The 17,042-nt window shown below is 42.9% G+C and overlaps 1 protein-coding gene across 2 annotated transcripts in view; it reads right to left on the bottom strand.

Moving 5' to 3' along the window:
* The window catches only part of ALG9 (ALG9 alpha-1,2-mannosyltransferase), a 94,454-nt gene that overhangs the window by 18,968 nt on the left and 58,444 nt on the right, over positions 1-17,042 (bottom strand). For both annotated transcript variants that reach the window (XM_077780507.1, XM_077780508.1), the window contains exon 14: positions 9,652-9,782. In XM_077780507.1, coding sequence (XP_077636633.1) covers positions 9,652-9,782 — 131 coding nt within the window. The remainder of the gene's footprint in view (positions 1-9,651; positions 9,783-17,042) is intronic.

Raw genomic sequence — 17,042 nt, 5'->3', positions numbered from 1 at the left:
AAAATGCAAAAAAAAAAAAAAAAAAAAAAAAAAAAAAAAAAAGAGTAAACTTAAATGAAATATTGCCATTTCTGACACCATGAACAGAGCCAGAAGGAATAATGCTAAATGAAATAAGTCCATCAGAGAAATACAAATACCCCATGGCTTCTCTCATATGTAGAAATTCAGAAACGAATGAACAAAGGAGAAAAGAGAGAGACACAAACCAAGAAATAGACTCTTAACACTATCCAGAACACACTGATGGTTACCAGAGGGGAGGTGGGGGAAGGGGAGGGGTCAAATAGGTGAAGAGGATTAAGAGCTCACTTAATGATGAGCACTTAGTCATGTATAGAATTACGGAATCACAATCATATTGTGCACTTGAAAATAATATAACATCATGTGTTAACTGTACTGGAATTAAAATTAAAACTTAATTTTTAAAAAAGATGTGGATGTACACAATGGAATATATTACACAGCCACAAAAAACAGAGGAGACTGTGCCGTCGGAGACAACATGGGTAAGTCAGAATGAGAAAGACAAATACCCTATGATTTCATTTATATGTGCAATCTAAAAAATGTAACAAATGAATAAACAAAAAGCAGAATCTGACCTATGAAAATATGGAGAATAAACTGATGGATGCCAGAGAGAAGGTGGGTGAGGGGATGGGCAAAATGAGTGAAGATGAGTGGGAGATACAGGATTCCAGTTATGAAATAAGTCACAGGAATAAAGGGCACAATATCATCAATGACACTGTAATAGTGACATATGGTGAAAGACGGCAGTTACACCTGTGGTCAATGTAGCACAACATATGAAATTACACAAGTATGAACTTGTACACCTGAAACTAAAGTAACATCGTGTGTCAAATCAAATAAGAACATGAAATATATCAAATAACGGATAAACATTTTCTGAGACCTTGCTATGCGCTAGGAGTTACAGAGATTCAGTAAGAGTTGTGGTTTCTAACTCTCAAAGAACTCAGAATAAAGACCTCTGATACGGCCAGCTGCTTGGTCTGAGCCACCTAAAAGCAGTGGCAGACCTAAAAGACTGCATACACCTTTCAAGCCTGAGGATCCCTAGAGTATGGACCTGGAGTACAGATGGTCTGTACACAGTCTCTTCCTAGACAACTAATTTCACAACAATGGGAAGCATACTCTCTGAGCTTCAGAAACACACACACACACACACACACACACACACACACACAAACACATACATCTGTCGTCTTAAAATGTCAACAGATCTCAACGATTAAGCAGTTGAAGACTACAATGAGCAAAATACTGCCGTGTTCTGAAACCAAAGCGAGCCTGGGGTAGCTCTGCCAGATGAAACGCCTCAGCAAAGTATCTGGGAGAAGGTAACACAAAACCAAACAAAAAGGAAAGGCCAAGAACTGATTAAGAAACAAGAAGTATTGAAGATAATGAGTTATAAAGAATTACAAAAGTTCAGAAACTCTGATCTCTTCTTCCTTAGGATTTCTCTTGGCATATTATTATTATATATTATATTATATTATTAATATATATATTCTTTGGCATAGATGAAGGAGCTGGAGGTACCTCCATGCTTGAGGGGTGGGGAGAAGACCAGAGCACTTGCACTTCAATTATTAATTATGAGGGAGAACTATATCTACCCCAAGGACTTGAACGTCATCTGAAGCATGTAAAACCATTGACCTGCCACCAAATTCTGCCATAGGGTGTAGTCTCCCATCCCACCTGGGTAGCAAAAGTCCACAGATGAACAGCCGCTCAACTATTTTGTGTACCACAGGTCTCTTCTACATGACATCTCCTTTAAAAAATAAAACTTCAAAAACTATCCAATTTGGATGAAGAATGGCATCAAAAGAGCTGTGATGGTTTTAAAACATGTCCATACATCCTTTGATATTTCTCCCAACAGGGAAAGTCTAACTCCTCTCCCCTCAAACTTGAGTTATTCGAGTGGCTTACTGTCTATGAACAGAATGAGACAAGAGTGATACACTGCATGAGTTCCAAGGATAGGTCATCAAAAACTTCACTGCTCTTGAGATATTAGCTTTGGTAGCCCATCACCATGCTGTGAAGAAGCGTAGGCCCCATGGTGAAGCCACATGCACATGACCTGGCCAGCAGCACAAGCTGAGATCTAGCCAGCATCAACTGCTAGACATGTGAGAAGGCCTTCCCAATGCCTCCAGCCCCAACCACCGTCTGATGGGCTGTGCATAAAGGACTCTGAGCAGCTGAAGAACCATCTGGCTGAGCCCAGTCAACCTCCAGAACCATGAGAGAAAACAATAATCAGTAAGTGCTATCCATTCATACCGCTAAGCTGGGGATGATTTGTTACACCACCACAACTAGATCAAGAGCTTCCAACTAAGTTGCCCTTTGCAGTGATTCTCCCAGAAATAGAGTCTGCTTATGCTGGGGCTAGGGGCAGAGGACGCCATGGCTGCCGTCAGCCAGACCATTACATGGGACCAAAATGGATACAGGTGTCATGGACTCTTCAGGCCTCAGGGCTGCTGGACTCACTTCTACTTGGAGGCTAAAAGATTCCTTGTCTCAGTAAACAATCTCCACAGCAGGTAAAGCTCAGCGGCCACTGAGGATCCTGTGCTGGGCACTGAACGAACACGCATGGCATAGGCTGTCAGCACCAGAGGTCTCTCTCCTACCGCGCCCGAGGGGGTGAACTTTTAACTCCCTTACTTGCATCTCCTCTTCACCTAGAACTATACATTCACAGGGCTTTGAGAATCCTGTCCTTTTTAAGTCTCTCCAAATTACCTCCAGCCCCTCATTGGGCAAACCTAAAATTCAGTTAGATGAGGCTAATAGGTCCAAAACGAGACGAAGAAAATCTCATAATCCAAAACCCAACAGTTTCAAGCAAAGCAGCCAGACAAAAGGGGCAAAGAACCAAGGAGGAAAGTGTGGGCGGAAAGCGGCCGTGTGAGGCGGCGACAGGGCCTCCCAGCTTGTTTCTAAAGCCACACACAGGCAGGCCCTGTGCGCAGGAGGTCAGCTCCAACACCCTGCAGACGCCTTTCCCACCAGACTCCTACAGCCAAACGTTCTCACCACACTCAGGAGGAGCCCACCATTGAGCCAGTAGTTTATGACAACATTCTCCCTTCCCTCCTCTCTGGGGAATCTCAGAGTAGGCATTACATCCACCCACTTGTCGAGCTATTTTATACAAGCAGCAATTATATCATGCTTCAAAGAAAGAAAAAAAAATCTCCTCTCATTTTAGAACGTCTGTAATAGGAGACGGCCATAGAGTAATAAACGTGTCTAGTTTAAAAAGTGATATTGGAGGGGCGCCTAGGTGGCTTAGTCGGTTAAGCGTCCGACTTTCGCTTAGGTCATGAACTCGCGGTTCGTGGGTTCGAGCCCTGCGTCGGGCTCTGTGCTGACTGCCAGCTCAGAGCCTGGAGCCTGTTTCAGTCTGTGACTCCCTCTCTCTCTGACCCTCCCCTGCTCACGCTGTCTGTCTCTCTCTCCTAGAAATAAAATAAAACATTAAAAAAATAAAATAAATAAATAAAAAGTGATATTGGTGATTAGTTTAGACCCCATATCCTAGGAGTCGGAGAAAGCTTTATAAAACTAGCCAGATACAGACATGGCAAACTCAGGGAGAGGAAGGCACAGCTTTGGTACCAGCTGTATGCAAGGGGAGACTAGAAAATAGTTAAGATCTTATGCCTGGGTCGCATCTCAAACTAACAGGTTCTGGGGTCCTAGGCCTCTCACAAAGCATAGGCAGAAGCCTGTGGGAAAACAATGGACATCCAGACTGCCATTCACCCAAATGGACTGAGTACATCTAGTCCTATTTACAGAGTCGTCTCCATCTGCCCAACAGTTAAAGGCCTTGCTGATCTTCCGACAGTTTCCACGGAAAACAAGGCCATGTATTCACATTCAGAATTTCTAAATTTATACCAGTCACAATATCATTCTAATCATCTTTAAGCTACTTCCCTCTGGAGCTGAGTCTCCACTGAGGAGGATGTGCCAGTCTGGTCTTCAAACTATCCAGGGGCTTCCCTTGCAGACGGCTGAGGCCTAACCTAGGCTACAATACCCAGGAGCGTCAGCAGATGAAGTCAAGTAACTTAACTACGGGCAAATCCACAGTCAATGTGATGGTAGGGCAAAGGAACCACTTATGCTCCATGCCTCCACCCTGCGTTCTGGGGCAAGCCCTGGAATCTGGTCACATTAAATAAACCACACATCCTGACTTGCCCAGGACAGGGGGCCTCTTTAATTTTCAACGGCATCCTGATTTGGATGATCTACTATAGATCACTTTACCTAAAAGCCAATTTAAGCCAGTGAAAGAGGTGAATTAAATTTTTCTTGACTAAACCCTCAGGTGCTTCATCCAAAAGCCTTCTCTTCGTTTCCACTTGCACTCTTGATTTCTTCTCTTTGAATTATGGAAGCGATGAGGCCCTTTTTACCACCGGTACAAAGCTTCCTTTTCCTTTAGGCCTCAGCTCAGGAACCATGTCCTCTGGGAAGCTTCTCAGTATTCTCCGACCTCCACAGGCCTCTACTTTCTTAGAAAGGTCTAGCATACAACCTGGTACCTTCTATGGTCTTAATACTATTTTCAAGTTGTTTTTGCATGTGTAACTACACAAGTTGTAAGTTATTTAAAGGGCAAAATCTGTGTCTTATTACTTCTTTTACATCCCTTAAAAAATCTAGCTCTGTGACAAGGACATACTATCTTCTGATTTCCAAACCTGCCTAACCAGCTGTCTCTGAGTCTCCCGGTGCCTCCTCCTGCTGACTCCTTCTCCCAGAGTGCCCTGCACTTTCCTTTAAAGCAGCTAACACAGGTTGTAATTATATATTGATCTGGATGGCTATTTGTTCAATGCCAGCCTCCCTGTTACACTGTAAGGTGTGTGTACCGTTCATCACTATATACCTAAGATCCATGACAGTGCCTGGCAGTGTTCAAAAAAATCTGTCGAACAGACAGATCGATCACGGAAGTAAGAAAAAATGATCTCTAAGTGAACTATAGATACAAAGGAAGCAGAGTTCAGTTTTATGGATTTATACGTTTGTGAAGCTAATCTTACATTGCTAAAACATCATCTGGCAGTAGGTCACAGGCTTATTAAAATCTTCTCCTTTCCTCAGAAAGAGCTGGAGAACAGCTAGGCCTGCAGCCCCCATCCAGTCTAGGGTCTAAGACATGAGTGACAATTTGGTGCAGATGGTACTATATTTGTCCTTGTTACAGAAATTGCTCCCATGTACAAACCACTGTCTCGAGCAGCAAGAGAGGAAATGTAACATCCCCAGTGAACAGGCTGGAAGGCATCCCAGGATCAAGTTCCTACGAGCATTTCAGACATCGCCTCAGTGTGAGATCTCTGGGGCCCACAGCCTCTGACAGTCCCGCTTAATTGCCCCAAGTCAGCAACATGAGAGGTCATGGTGCTGACAGTTATAAATTGCTGTGGCAAAACCGGGCTGTGGGATCCCACTGCTTTTGTGGTTAGATCAATGTACACTGGGAAGTGCTGTGTAAGAGAAAAGAATCAGCATAATTTTGGAACCCTAGGCTGCCTGCTAATTAATTGAAAGGCCTGACATTTACATAATCCTTTAGAATTTAAAAAGCACTTTCAGATTTGCACTCTCAGTAGATCCTATGACATCCCCATTAAGGAGCAGCAGCCAGGATCAAACACACGTGTCCTGTGACTCCCCCCTAGTTCTTCTCCCCATACTCTGCACACCTTCAAGTGAACTGTACCTTTTCAGTTCTTAAACCAACAGATTTTCTTCTTTTTCAGCATATTGTCATGAGAAGAATGCCAATTTATGGGAAATGAGTACAATTTATGGGAAGTGAAAAACCCCAGAAGGCATTCCCCAAGAAGCCCCCTCCCTAGTGGGCTGCTCTAGCGGTGTGAGGGGTGTGCTGGGCGGCGGGGGAGGGGAAGTGGGGCAGCAGCAGGGACCCACCCACCACCCACCGCCAGGAGAAACAAGACGTACTGTAAGCTTAGGGTCTGTCTCTGCAGCAAGTTGTGCTCAAACTTGCAAAAGCTTCCGCTCAGGGACCAGCCCAGCCAGAGCAAGCAATCCCCGGCAGTGACGAGTACTGCGCCTCTAACACAGCAAAGGAAAATGTTAAAAGCTTGATACAGGCCACTGGGGAAAGCTGTGGGATTCCGGGAAAATTCTGGCCTGATCTTCCAGACACCATGCATCTCCGGAGTCTATCCGTCCTCGGCAGTCGAGTTTGCTCCCTCACTGCCTCTCATCTCGCCAACCAGAATAGCCTCCTAAGTTGCCTCTGTGGCTCCAACTTTCCCTCCTTCCAGTCTGCCACCTACACTGTCACCAATGCAATCCTCACGTCACCTCCTGTCAGGAGCTTCCTCAGCCTCCCCCCACCCCCGCCCCTGAGCCTTTCGGGAACTGCCTGTCCCTTCTGCACTCAGTGGCACTTCTCCAGCGAAGCGTTTCTCCCCAGAGGTACCACAAACTCCCCAAGGCAGCAGTCTCATCTGCACACAGTGTCAAGTCTAGGATGCACAAGATGTTCAATAAATGTTTATCAAATTGAACCAATTATGCTTTAATTCTGCCCTTAAAACAGAGCCCGTAAGGAAAGCAGAACACTCCGTAGGGAAGAGCAAGCAGCATCTCTGGAAAAGGATGAGCAGAGCGGTGAACACAGAGGGGCCACAGCAGCTGTGGGACCGAGCAGTGTCACTGCTCACCACAGGGCAGGTGGGAAAGTGACCAACACCTTCTGCTCCTCCCTCAGAAGATTTCAAAGTCTCTAGTGAGAAGTGTACGAGCACGGGGTCTCTGCCTTGCCCCGAAGGCGCTCAGTCTATGTACCAGCTGCTGGGCTCGTGCGCTATCGAAAGGGGAAATGGGAAGATGGACACACCTTCTCGGGTCAACCCCTCAAAACCAAACGGGGAAAAAAAGTCACCTTAAAAATACTCCCTCGCCCCATTTGCTACAAACAGACTCTATTCTGCAATCAGTGTTCTCCTAGTCGGTATTTGCAAACCACTCAGCGTCCTCTGCGAACAGGAAGGCTATTGGCGATGTGCCGTCCCCTCTGAGCTGGAAATCTTCCCAGGGCCAGATCTCACACTGTCACGGAGTTCTCAACTCAGGATAGAAGGCACCACAGCGACCTACTCCAAGTACTGCACCAAATAACAGCTAAGAACGTGTGTGATGGGGAGGGTGTCACGCCTTCACTGCTGCTCCTCCTGCCAGCTCTCCATCACTGGGCCAGTTCTGACACGTGTGAGCATCAACCCGCGATCCCAGCACCTCTTCTGGCCCTCCATGCGTCACCCCTCCTTACCTAACCTAAGGCCATGACCACTCCTCTACGTAAACTCAACTTCCTTGCTTCTGCATGCTTTGCTGAACGTTCTTGGCTAAAACCCAACCCTGCACACAAAAATGTGTGCATAATTTTCCACAACAGCATTATTCATGGTAGCAGGAAAGCGGAAGTAACCCAAATATCCAACACCTGGGGAAGAGGTGAACCAAAGGGTTATATCCATTTAACGGAGTAGTATTCCGTCACAAAAAGGGATGCCGACTGATACTGGCTATAAGGTGACCGAATCTCCAAAACATGCCCAGGGAAAGAAGCCAGACACAGAGTCCCACATATTATATAATCCCATGCATATGCCACAACTTGCTAAATTTACTAATAATCATTGAATTGTACACTTAAAGTAGGTGGATTTTATGGTATGTAAATTATCACTGGAGAAGCAAAAAGCAACCACAGTGGCCACACTTTAAACTCAGGCGGGTTCTTGACCCCGTCTTCCAATCACACTGTATTTCTCAAGTTCCTTTTGTTTCCTACTCTCAATTATTTCCCTCTCCTCAAATCCTCAACACCTCATCCCCACATACTACTCCCTTCTCATCTAATAATCCTACTTCCTGCTGCAGGAGAAACCAGAGGCCATCAGAGGAGAGCTGCCAGAGAGCCGTCATCACACCCACCTGCTGCCCGTTACTACCCTGCTCTATCTAGCAGCTATGTGTGGCTATTCAAGATTAAACAAAATTAAAAGTTCAGTTCCTCATCCACAGTAGTCCCATTTCAAATGCTTAATAGCTACATGCGGCTCGTGGGCCCCATGTTGGCCAGTGCGGACACAGAACATCCCCGTCACTGACAGAGACCATCTACCTGCTGCCCGTCCATTGGAAACATCTCTGCTTCCTGGTGCAGCTCCTCTCACCCACATCAAGGGCACCTGCTCCACCAATTCCTTCCTTTCTCCTACATGACCAGTTTTCAGCTAAGAGAACATTCTCATCAGTATACAAACATGACTGTGATTTCCCTCATCTTAACAAAAATAAAAGAGGAACAGTTTAGGGTGATGCAAACGTTTTGAAAAAGATAATGGCATTCTCAACAGAAAAGAGAACTGACAACCACGTGACACGGTAACAGTGTTAGCTGATGCTCCTGCTGTGATCACAGGGCAACACAGGAATGCATCAAACATGTACACCTTCAACTTGCAAAATGTGTATGTCAGTTCTGCACTGTAATGCCACTGAATTATACACTCAAAATGGCAAATCATAGGGTTTTTGTGTATGTGTTTACACGTATATTACACATATGCCACCACAGTATGGGAAAACCCAAAGGACACAATCCCTCATCATCACTCTCCCTGCAGTGACCACCAGCCATAGCCCTCTTTCTCTGCTTCCCGTTAGAGCAGAACTCTCCAGAAAACCCCTGTGTTCGCCACCTCCGGGTCCTGTCCTACTGCTTTCGCTCTGACCCCTAACTCTCAAGTCATGGTGCTCTGACCACGCCATCAAAACGGCTTTTATCAGCTGCTGAACCCAACCGACAGTTGTTATTATTCATCTTCATTTATCAGCAGCTTCTGACCATGCCGTCCTCCTAAAAACATCTTCCTCCCTGTTTCTGAGTCCCAGTCCTGCCTCTCAGGACCTGGTCTTCTACCTTTTGCCTTCTGCCTGGGCTCTGTCCCCCAAGCCTCCCTGGACCTCGGCCCACCAACAACCTGACTCCTCCAACTGAATGCCGTGACTCCTTCAGCTGAACACTCTGCTTCCCCTCTTGTCGTCACTTCTCAGGCCCTTCTGAAGAGCCAGACAAGCCCTGGTCTATTTGGTCTGAGATCAAGTAAGGCCTGTCCCTTCCTTGACTGAGCCTGGATTCCAGAAACAATGGATATGAACTTCTAGCCCCTCTCAGGATAGAGGCAGTCTTCCTAACTGTTATAATACTCTAAGACAGTTAAGGTTGATTGCCAAAAGTAATCCATTTCAAACACTTATTTGCATGGTCTTCAGTGGATCTGTTTTATTTAGATTCTTTTATTTGGGTGACACCTGAATAAACTTTGCATGTGGTTCCTAGAAAGAAAGAGCACTCTTAGATTTCTCAGGAAACTGGACAATAGAGGAGTTCGGGCCTAAAATAAAATAAAATGCAATGGTGGCTATTACAGTCAGCCCAGGACTGGGAGTTATTCAGTCAAGATTCCAATCTGTACCCTCGTTAGTCCTAGCACATCTCTTAGGATTAAAGCCACATACCTAGAAGCATCAAGGAATGGTCTGTAGGCCAAGCTGATCCATTCTTCTCTGTTCGATGAGTATTTTGGCTCCCGAGGTGTTTCTCTCATGGTGTCCAAATCCACTAAATAATGGCATTTACTGATGTCAATCTGCAACGGAGAAAGTCCAAGGCTTCATCAGTAATTGCAAAGGTCCTTTCAGGATACGGGACATCAATCACAATCCTAAAACTTTCCACAGGGTTAGAGAAGTACAACATCCAAACCCTGGGACAATGTTACTTGTGCTCTCTGCATTCAGATAGGAGTGTTGGGTACTGGGTATTATTTAGGCTTCTGGAGGCAGGAGAGAGATATGCACCCACCCAGCCAAATATACATGTAAGCTTTGGGAGTTCTGACTCTAGTTTGGGTATTAAGTTCCTCTGGCCTCACAGACACTTCCGAAGCTAGCTTGAGTCCACAACCTACTCAAAAAACTTCCTTCTGCTGCTATCATTCCCTTCCAATCTATCACTTCTTATCTCAGAGATGGAAAGGGCGTCACCTAACCATGCATGCTACTATGTGAAACCCTGTCTCTGCTGACAGAGACATGTGAGATACCCTACACCTCTTAAATGGTACAGAAATATCATATATCATCACCTCCTTCCACATTTCAACAGAACTGACAGACATGGGAACTGTCTGGGCAGAAAGGATCAGTAAAACAGGTATCAGAAGTGCAAGAGTAGACTACAAAAAATATATAATAACTATTAGCAAAACTGCAGTCATCCAGTTGATTACAACTGGATGGATACTCATAAAATAATATTAATATATTTCATTTAAAACCACATCAACGGGGGATGCCTGGGTGGCTCAGTAAGCGCCCAGCTTCAGAAACTCAGGTCATGATCTCACGGTTCATGAGTTCAAGCCCCACATCGAGCTCTATGCTGACAGCTCAGAGCCTGGAGCCTGCTTTGGATTCTGTGTCTCCCCCTTTCTCTCTGCCTCTCCCCACTCATGCTCTCTCTCTCAAAAATAAACAAACATTAAAAACATATTCCCCACTTACAGCAATGGACAGATCCTCTAAACAGAAAATCAACAGAAAACAATGGCTTTGAATGAATAATACCACAATGTAGGGGACTTCCAACACCCCACTTACAGCAGCCGACAGTCATCTAAACACAAAATCAACAAAAACATATTGAGGGCACCTGGATGGCTCAGCTGGTTAAAAGTCTCTTGGTTTCCACTCAGGTCATGATCTCACAGTTCATGAATTTGAACTCTACGTTGGGATCTGCACTGACAGAGCAGTCTGCTTGGGATTCTCTCTCTCTCTCTTTCTCTCTCTCTCTCTCTCTCTCTCTCTGCCCTTCCCCTGCTCATGGTCTCCCTCTCAAAATAAACTTGAAAAAAAATAATAAAACTATTTAAGTACTGTGCTTCTCATAAAATTCAATGGAACATGCTACAAAATCTGTAGAATACTTCTGCTAAATATTTCCTTTCAAACTAAAAAAAAAATTACAGTCCTAACCAAAATCACAAATACATGGCAGAGCCATATCTGGACCCAAGTCAATGTGATTTCAAAAGTCACATCAAGACCCAAAATGACTGAATCAGAGGCAAAGTGGTCTCGGTAGCTCATCTAAATGCTTCTTACAAATTAAAACCAGTAACGAGTCTTCCTAGAACGTCAGGAATCAGCTAAGATAAAGGCCATTTGAAACATGAACAGATGTTTAGCAAATCTCATATTTCATGGTAAAGGGATGGAATCTTTTCCCTCAGGATCAGGAATCAGCCAAAGCTTTTTATCATGAGATTCAAGGGTTCCAGTCATCAGGGTAAGAGAAAGAAATGACACAAGAAATGGAAAGAGAACAAAATTCATTCATCACAATATGACTGGTATGTATAAAAATCCTTGGAGCGCCTGGGTGGCTCAGTCGGTTAAGCATCCGACTTCAGCTCAGGTCATGATCTCATGGTTTGTGGTTCAAGCCCCGTGTCAGCCTCTGTGCTGACAGCTCAGAGCCGTGAGCCTGCTTTGGATTCTGTGTCTCCCTTTTTCTCTTCCCCTCTCCTGCTTGTGCTCTGTCTCTCAAAAATAAATAAATATTAAAAAAAAAATTAAAAACAAAATCCAGTTGCCCGATAAATTTTTGGAATTGAGTTTATCACACTTTAGAATTATAGGATGTAAAAATCAATGTCATATATTCCTATAGAACAGCAGTAAACAATATATAAAATAATTGTGTTTCAATTATAGACTTTCAAATCCTTTAATAAAAAGTGTAATTTACAAGAATTTGAAAATACAGACCTTAGAATAAATCTAACAAAAATATGGGAAAGTCCTCTATAAAAAATTTTGAAATTTTATTGACAAATGTCTGTCAACGTAGAAACTTATAACATGATATATTCATATAATTAAAATGTATATACATGCAATGAAATACTATTCAATCTTAAAAAGGATACACTGTACAACATGGACGAACCTTGAAAACATGATGCTAAGTGAAAGAAGCCAGCTGCAAGAAGCACATGCTGTGTGATTCCACTTACATGAGATGTCCAGAACAGACAAATCCACAGAGGAAAAAATGCAGATTAGTGCTTGCTAAGGACTGGGGAAGTGACTGCTTAATACATACAGGGGTTTTTCAGGTATGAAAGTATTCTGAAATTAGATAGTGGTTATGGCCTCACATCAGTATGAATGTACTAAACACCACTGAATAGTGCATTTTAAAATCATTGATAACTGTGAGATCCAGTAACCCCATTTCTGGATTTATACCCTGAAGAATTGAAAGCTATGACCTGAAACAGGTATTTGTATTCCAATGTTCACAGCAGCATTATTCACAACAGACAAAAGGTGGAAACAACCCAAAGTCCATGAGTGGAAGAATGAACTAAAAAAGAAATCTGAGGCACCTGGGAGGCTTAGTAAGTTAAGCATCTAACTTTGGCTCAGGTCGTGATATCATGGTCTTTGGCTTCTGTGTCTCCCTCTCTCTCCGTCCCTCCCTTGCCCACGGGGTGTGTGTGTGGGTGTGGGTGTGTGGGTGTGTCTCAAAGATTAACATTAAAAAATTAAAAATTTTTAAAAAAGATTTAAAAAACTGTCTACTGAGTACCACTTTTCAGTCTGAGATGAATAACAAGATCGAGAGAGAGAGAGAGAGAGAGGAAATGGTCATACAACATGCTTAATGCCACTGAATTATATCCTAAAAATGGTTAAAGTAGTAAATTTTATCACTATAAAACCTGTTGAAATGATTCATTTTAATCTCAAAAGAATTTTTGACAATACAGTATTAAATGGAGAGATACGCCTTATTCTTAAAGACTCACTGTTATAAAGATGTAAAGTCTGAATAAATTGACCGATCTAATAAACGCAGTCTCAAAAATCCCAACAGACTTACTCTGTGAAACTTGACAAGCTGATTCCAAAATGTATAGGGAAATGTACAAGACAGCCAAGGCGCAGTCAGGAAAGAAAAGCAAGGTGGGGGCATATCGGCAATACACTTACAGGAATGAAGACAAGAGGTGTTTAGTGCAGGAATAGAGCAACAGGCTGATGAAGAGAATAGAGCCTAGAATGGATGCAGGCAACATGGACCCTGATTTATGACAGAATGATGCCTCAGCCCAGAGGGGCGAGGACAGGCCTTTCACTGACTGGTGCTCACACAACTGGACAAACACTGGGGGGGGGGAATGAAACTGAATCACAACCTCACTTCGCTCACAAAAATCAATCTCAGATGGATTACAGAACTAAATGAGAAAGGCAAAACCATAAAGCTCTTGGAAGATACTATCAGAGAATATCTTCAAGAACTTTCAGTAAAAGTCTCTTTAGACAAGACACAAAAAGGATTAACTACCAAAAAATGGATAAATCTGACTACATTAAAATATCTATTCATCAGACACACCCTTATCAGAGTGAAGAGATGAGCCACAGAATGGCAAAAGAAACATGCAACGTATGAAGCCATCAAGGATTCATATCTAGAACTTATAAAGAATACCTGCTAGTCAACAAGACAAAGATCATTCAACAGAAAGATGGGCAAATCACTTTAATAGGTACTTCATAGGAAAAAGTCTAAATTGCCAAAAACAAATGACCAAGGGCTCACCTTCATACTAGGAACCGAGGAAATGCAAACCAAAACCACAATGAAAAATTACAATAGTTAAGTGTTGGCCAGAATATGGAGAAACTTCATTCTTTGCAGGCAGGAGATCAAGTTGGTACAAGATTTTTGGGCAACTATTTGGTAGAATCTACAAAAACTGAACACATACACTTGCTATGAGCCAACATTTGTATGCCCAAGTATTAGACTGAACCATATGAAATCATTAATATTTCACTATTTAATCCACAAAATTAGTACTTTCACCATGGTTCAAGCTAACAGATTTTCAACAGAAATGCATGCATGAAAAGACAATTCAAGAACGCTCAACATGGCTTTATTTGCAGTTGGTCCAGACTGGAAAGAGGCAAACATTCATCAACAGAAAAGTGATAAACTGTGGTATAATCCTACAATGAGATGCTATATAGTAAAAGAGAACTACAGCTATATGCAACATGTGCGATTATTAACAAACAAAACATTGAGGGAAAAGGTCAAGACACACAAAAAATGCAGTATGATTCTACGTATATGAAGTTCAAAAACAGTCAAAACTTAATCATTTATGAGTGCATACAAATACAAAAGTGGTAAATCTAAAGAGAAAAACCAGGAAATGATTACCATACAAATCAGAGAGTTTCCCTGAAGGGGGGAGTGGGTAGTGATCCAAAGGAATTGGAGGGAGGGGAGTTGTGGGCAGGGGCAGTGTTCTACTATCTGAGCTTGGTGGTGCTTGCACAGGTACCCGGCTCTATTATTATATTACTGATTACTGCACACTTGTGTTTTGTGCACACTGAGGCTTAAGGGTCATCCACAATTGAAGGTTCAAAACAGTGGTTATAAGAACAGCTTGTTCTGGGGCGCCTGGGTGGCTTAGTCGGTTAAGCGTCCGACTTTCGCTTAGGTCATGATCTCGCGGTTCGTGGGTTCGAGCCCCACGTCGGGCTCTGTGCTGACTGCCAGCTCAGAGCCTGTAGCCTGTTTCAGTCTGTGACTCCCTCTCTCTCTGACCCTCCCCTGCTCACGCTGTCTCTCTCTCTCCTAGAAATAAATAAAACATTAAAAAAAAAAAAAAAAAAAAAAAAAAGAACAGCTTGTTCTTCTCCAGCCTGCGGTAAACTCTGTCCTTTCCGCCACCTCTAGCTCACAGCACTGTTCCCATTCTCTCCTAGCATTATTTATATGTAAAGGAGACTGGAGTCTCACATCTGTCTCTACATATGCGCTATTCCTCCAGGGGGAGAGAAAGCACACTGGGAATTGACGTCAGACCCAATTCCATTCCACACAACTCTAAAAATGATTCTTTGCATAAACACTTCAGGAAGCGGACTTTTTGGTCTCAACACCCACTCTGTAGCTCCCAAGGATTTTAAAAACATGAAACAAGTTTTTAAAAGCTTTGCAAGCGCCATGCCTCTGTAATCAAATAGGAGCAGCAAGGGGCAGAGCTCCCACGGTCTCATGCCAAGACCTCCTTCGGTTAGGGGGCCTCTCAGTAGCACATTTCAATCCTTGACCTCAGTCTGGCCTTTTCTGGCCAGGCATACTACAGAGGTCTGATTACCTAGATTTGGTTCTGGGTACATGTGGTCTCCCAGAAACCTGGGTAGTAACTAACACCCAACTACAACCACTTAGCTTTAAGCTCCACTCATCACACAATCCATATGCAAATTCTATTTAAAATAATGTTTTTGGGAAGATACCACTGCAAAATCATACTAAGTGAGATAACAGTCCATTTAAAACTATGTAGCCTTTTCATCCTTTGTGAGAAGCAGCTGCTGATTTTCTTTTTCCAGAAAGCAGTTAATGAACAACTAATACATATAAGGACAAAGGCTTCCAGTGGAAAATGATTAGGTATGATCAAGGGCAAGTTCTTTATCAGAGAAGCAATAAGTTATTTAGAAAAGGAGCACCCAAAATGAACAAAATAAAAGGCAACCAATGGACTGGAAAATATTTGCAAAGTATGTAACTGATAAGGAGTTAACACCAAAAACATGTAAGAAACTCCTACAACCCAACACCAAAAAACTCCAAATAATCTGGTTCTTTAATTAGCAAAAGACCTGAATAGACACTTTTCCAAAGAAAATCTATCAATGTCCAACAGGTACATGAAAAGGTGTTCAGTGTCGCCAATCATTAGGAAAATGCAAGTTATAACCATAATGAGCTACCACCTCCTCTCACATCTACTAGAATGGCTATTATTAAAAAGATAAGAGATAAAAAAACGACTAGCCAGGATGTGGAGACAAAAGAAACCCTGTGGACTGTTGGTGGGAATGTAAATTGGTACAGTCATTATGGAAAACAGTAAGGAGGTTCCTTAAAAACTTAAAGTAATTACAAGATGATCCAGCAATCCCACTTTTGGGTATGTATCTGAAGGAAGGGGAGTCACTGCCTGGGAGAGATACCTGCACTCCCATCATCACTGCAGCATTCTTCACAACTGCTAAGACACAGAAACAACCTAAATGTTCATCAATGGAGGAAATGTGGTTTGTATGTCACACACACACACACACACACACACAGAAGGAAACCCTGCTATTTGTGATAACATGGATTAATCTTGAGGGCATCTTGCTAAGTAAAGTAAGTTTGATAGAGATAGACAAATAGTGTATGATCTCCCTCATAGGTGGAATCTTAAAAAGTCGAACTCCTAGAAACGGTGTAATCGTGGCTCCCAGGGGCTGGGGTCATGGGAAGATGTTAGTCAAAGGGTATAAATTTCAGCTATAGGATGACTACTTTCAAAGGACCTCAAGTGCAGCAGGATGACTACAGTTAACAATACAGTATTGTTCACTTGAACTCTAAAAGGGAAGATCTTAAATGTTCTCAACATAAAACAACAACAACCAAAACCAGTTAACTGTGAGGTGATGGGTGTGCTAACAAACCGTGTTGTGGTTATCCGCACAATATACACATACACGAAATCATCACATTGTACACTTTAAACTTACGTAACATTATGTGTCAATTCCATCTCAGTAAAACTGGGAAAAAATTTATTTAAACAATCAGAAGAACCCTCCATCAGAGGGCTAGATTCAGATCTAGGCTCCACCATAAATTAGATGGGGGACTCATACTCATTTAAGTTTTTTATATCTCAATTTCTTCTTCTGTAAAATAAGGAGACTACCATTTTCCTCAAAGAGTTATAATGAGGATTGAATGAAAGGGTTCA

Source organism: Crocuta crocuta, unplaced genomic scaffold, assembly GCF_008692635.1.
Source record: "Crocuta crocuta isolate KB4526 unplaced genomic scaffold, BGI_CrCroc_1.0 scaffold374, whole genome shotgun sequence".
NCBI lineage: Eukaryota > Metazoa > Chordata > Mammalia > Carnivora > Hyaenidae > Crocuta > Crocuta crocuta.
The sequence above is the reverse complement of the archived record's forward strand: the minus strand, read 5'-3'. Positions and strand labels throughout refer to the sequence as shown.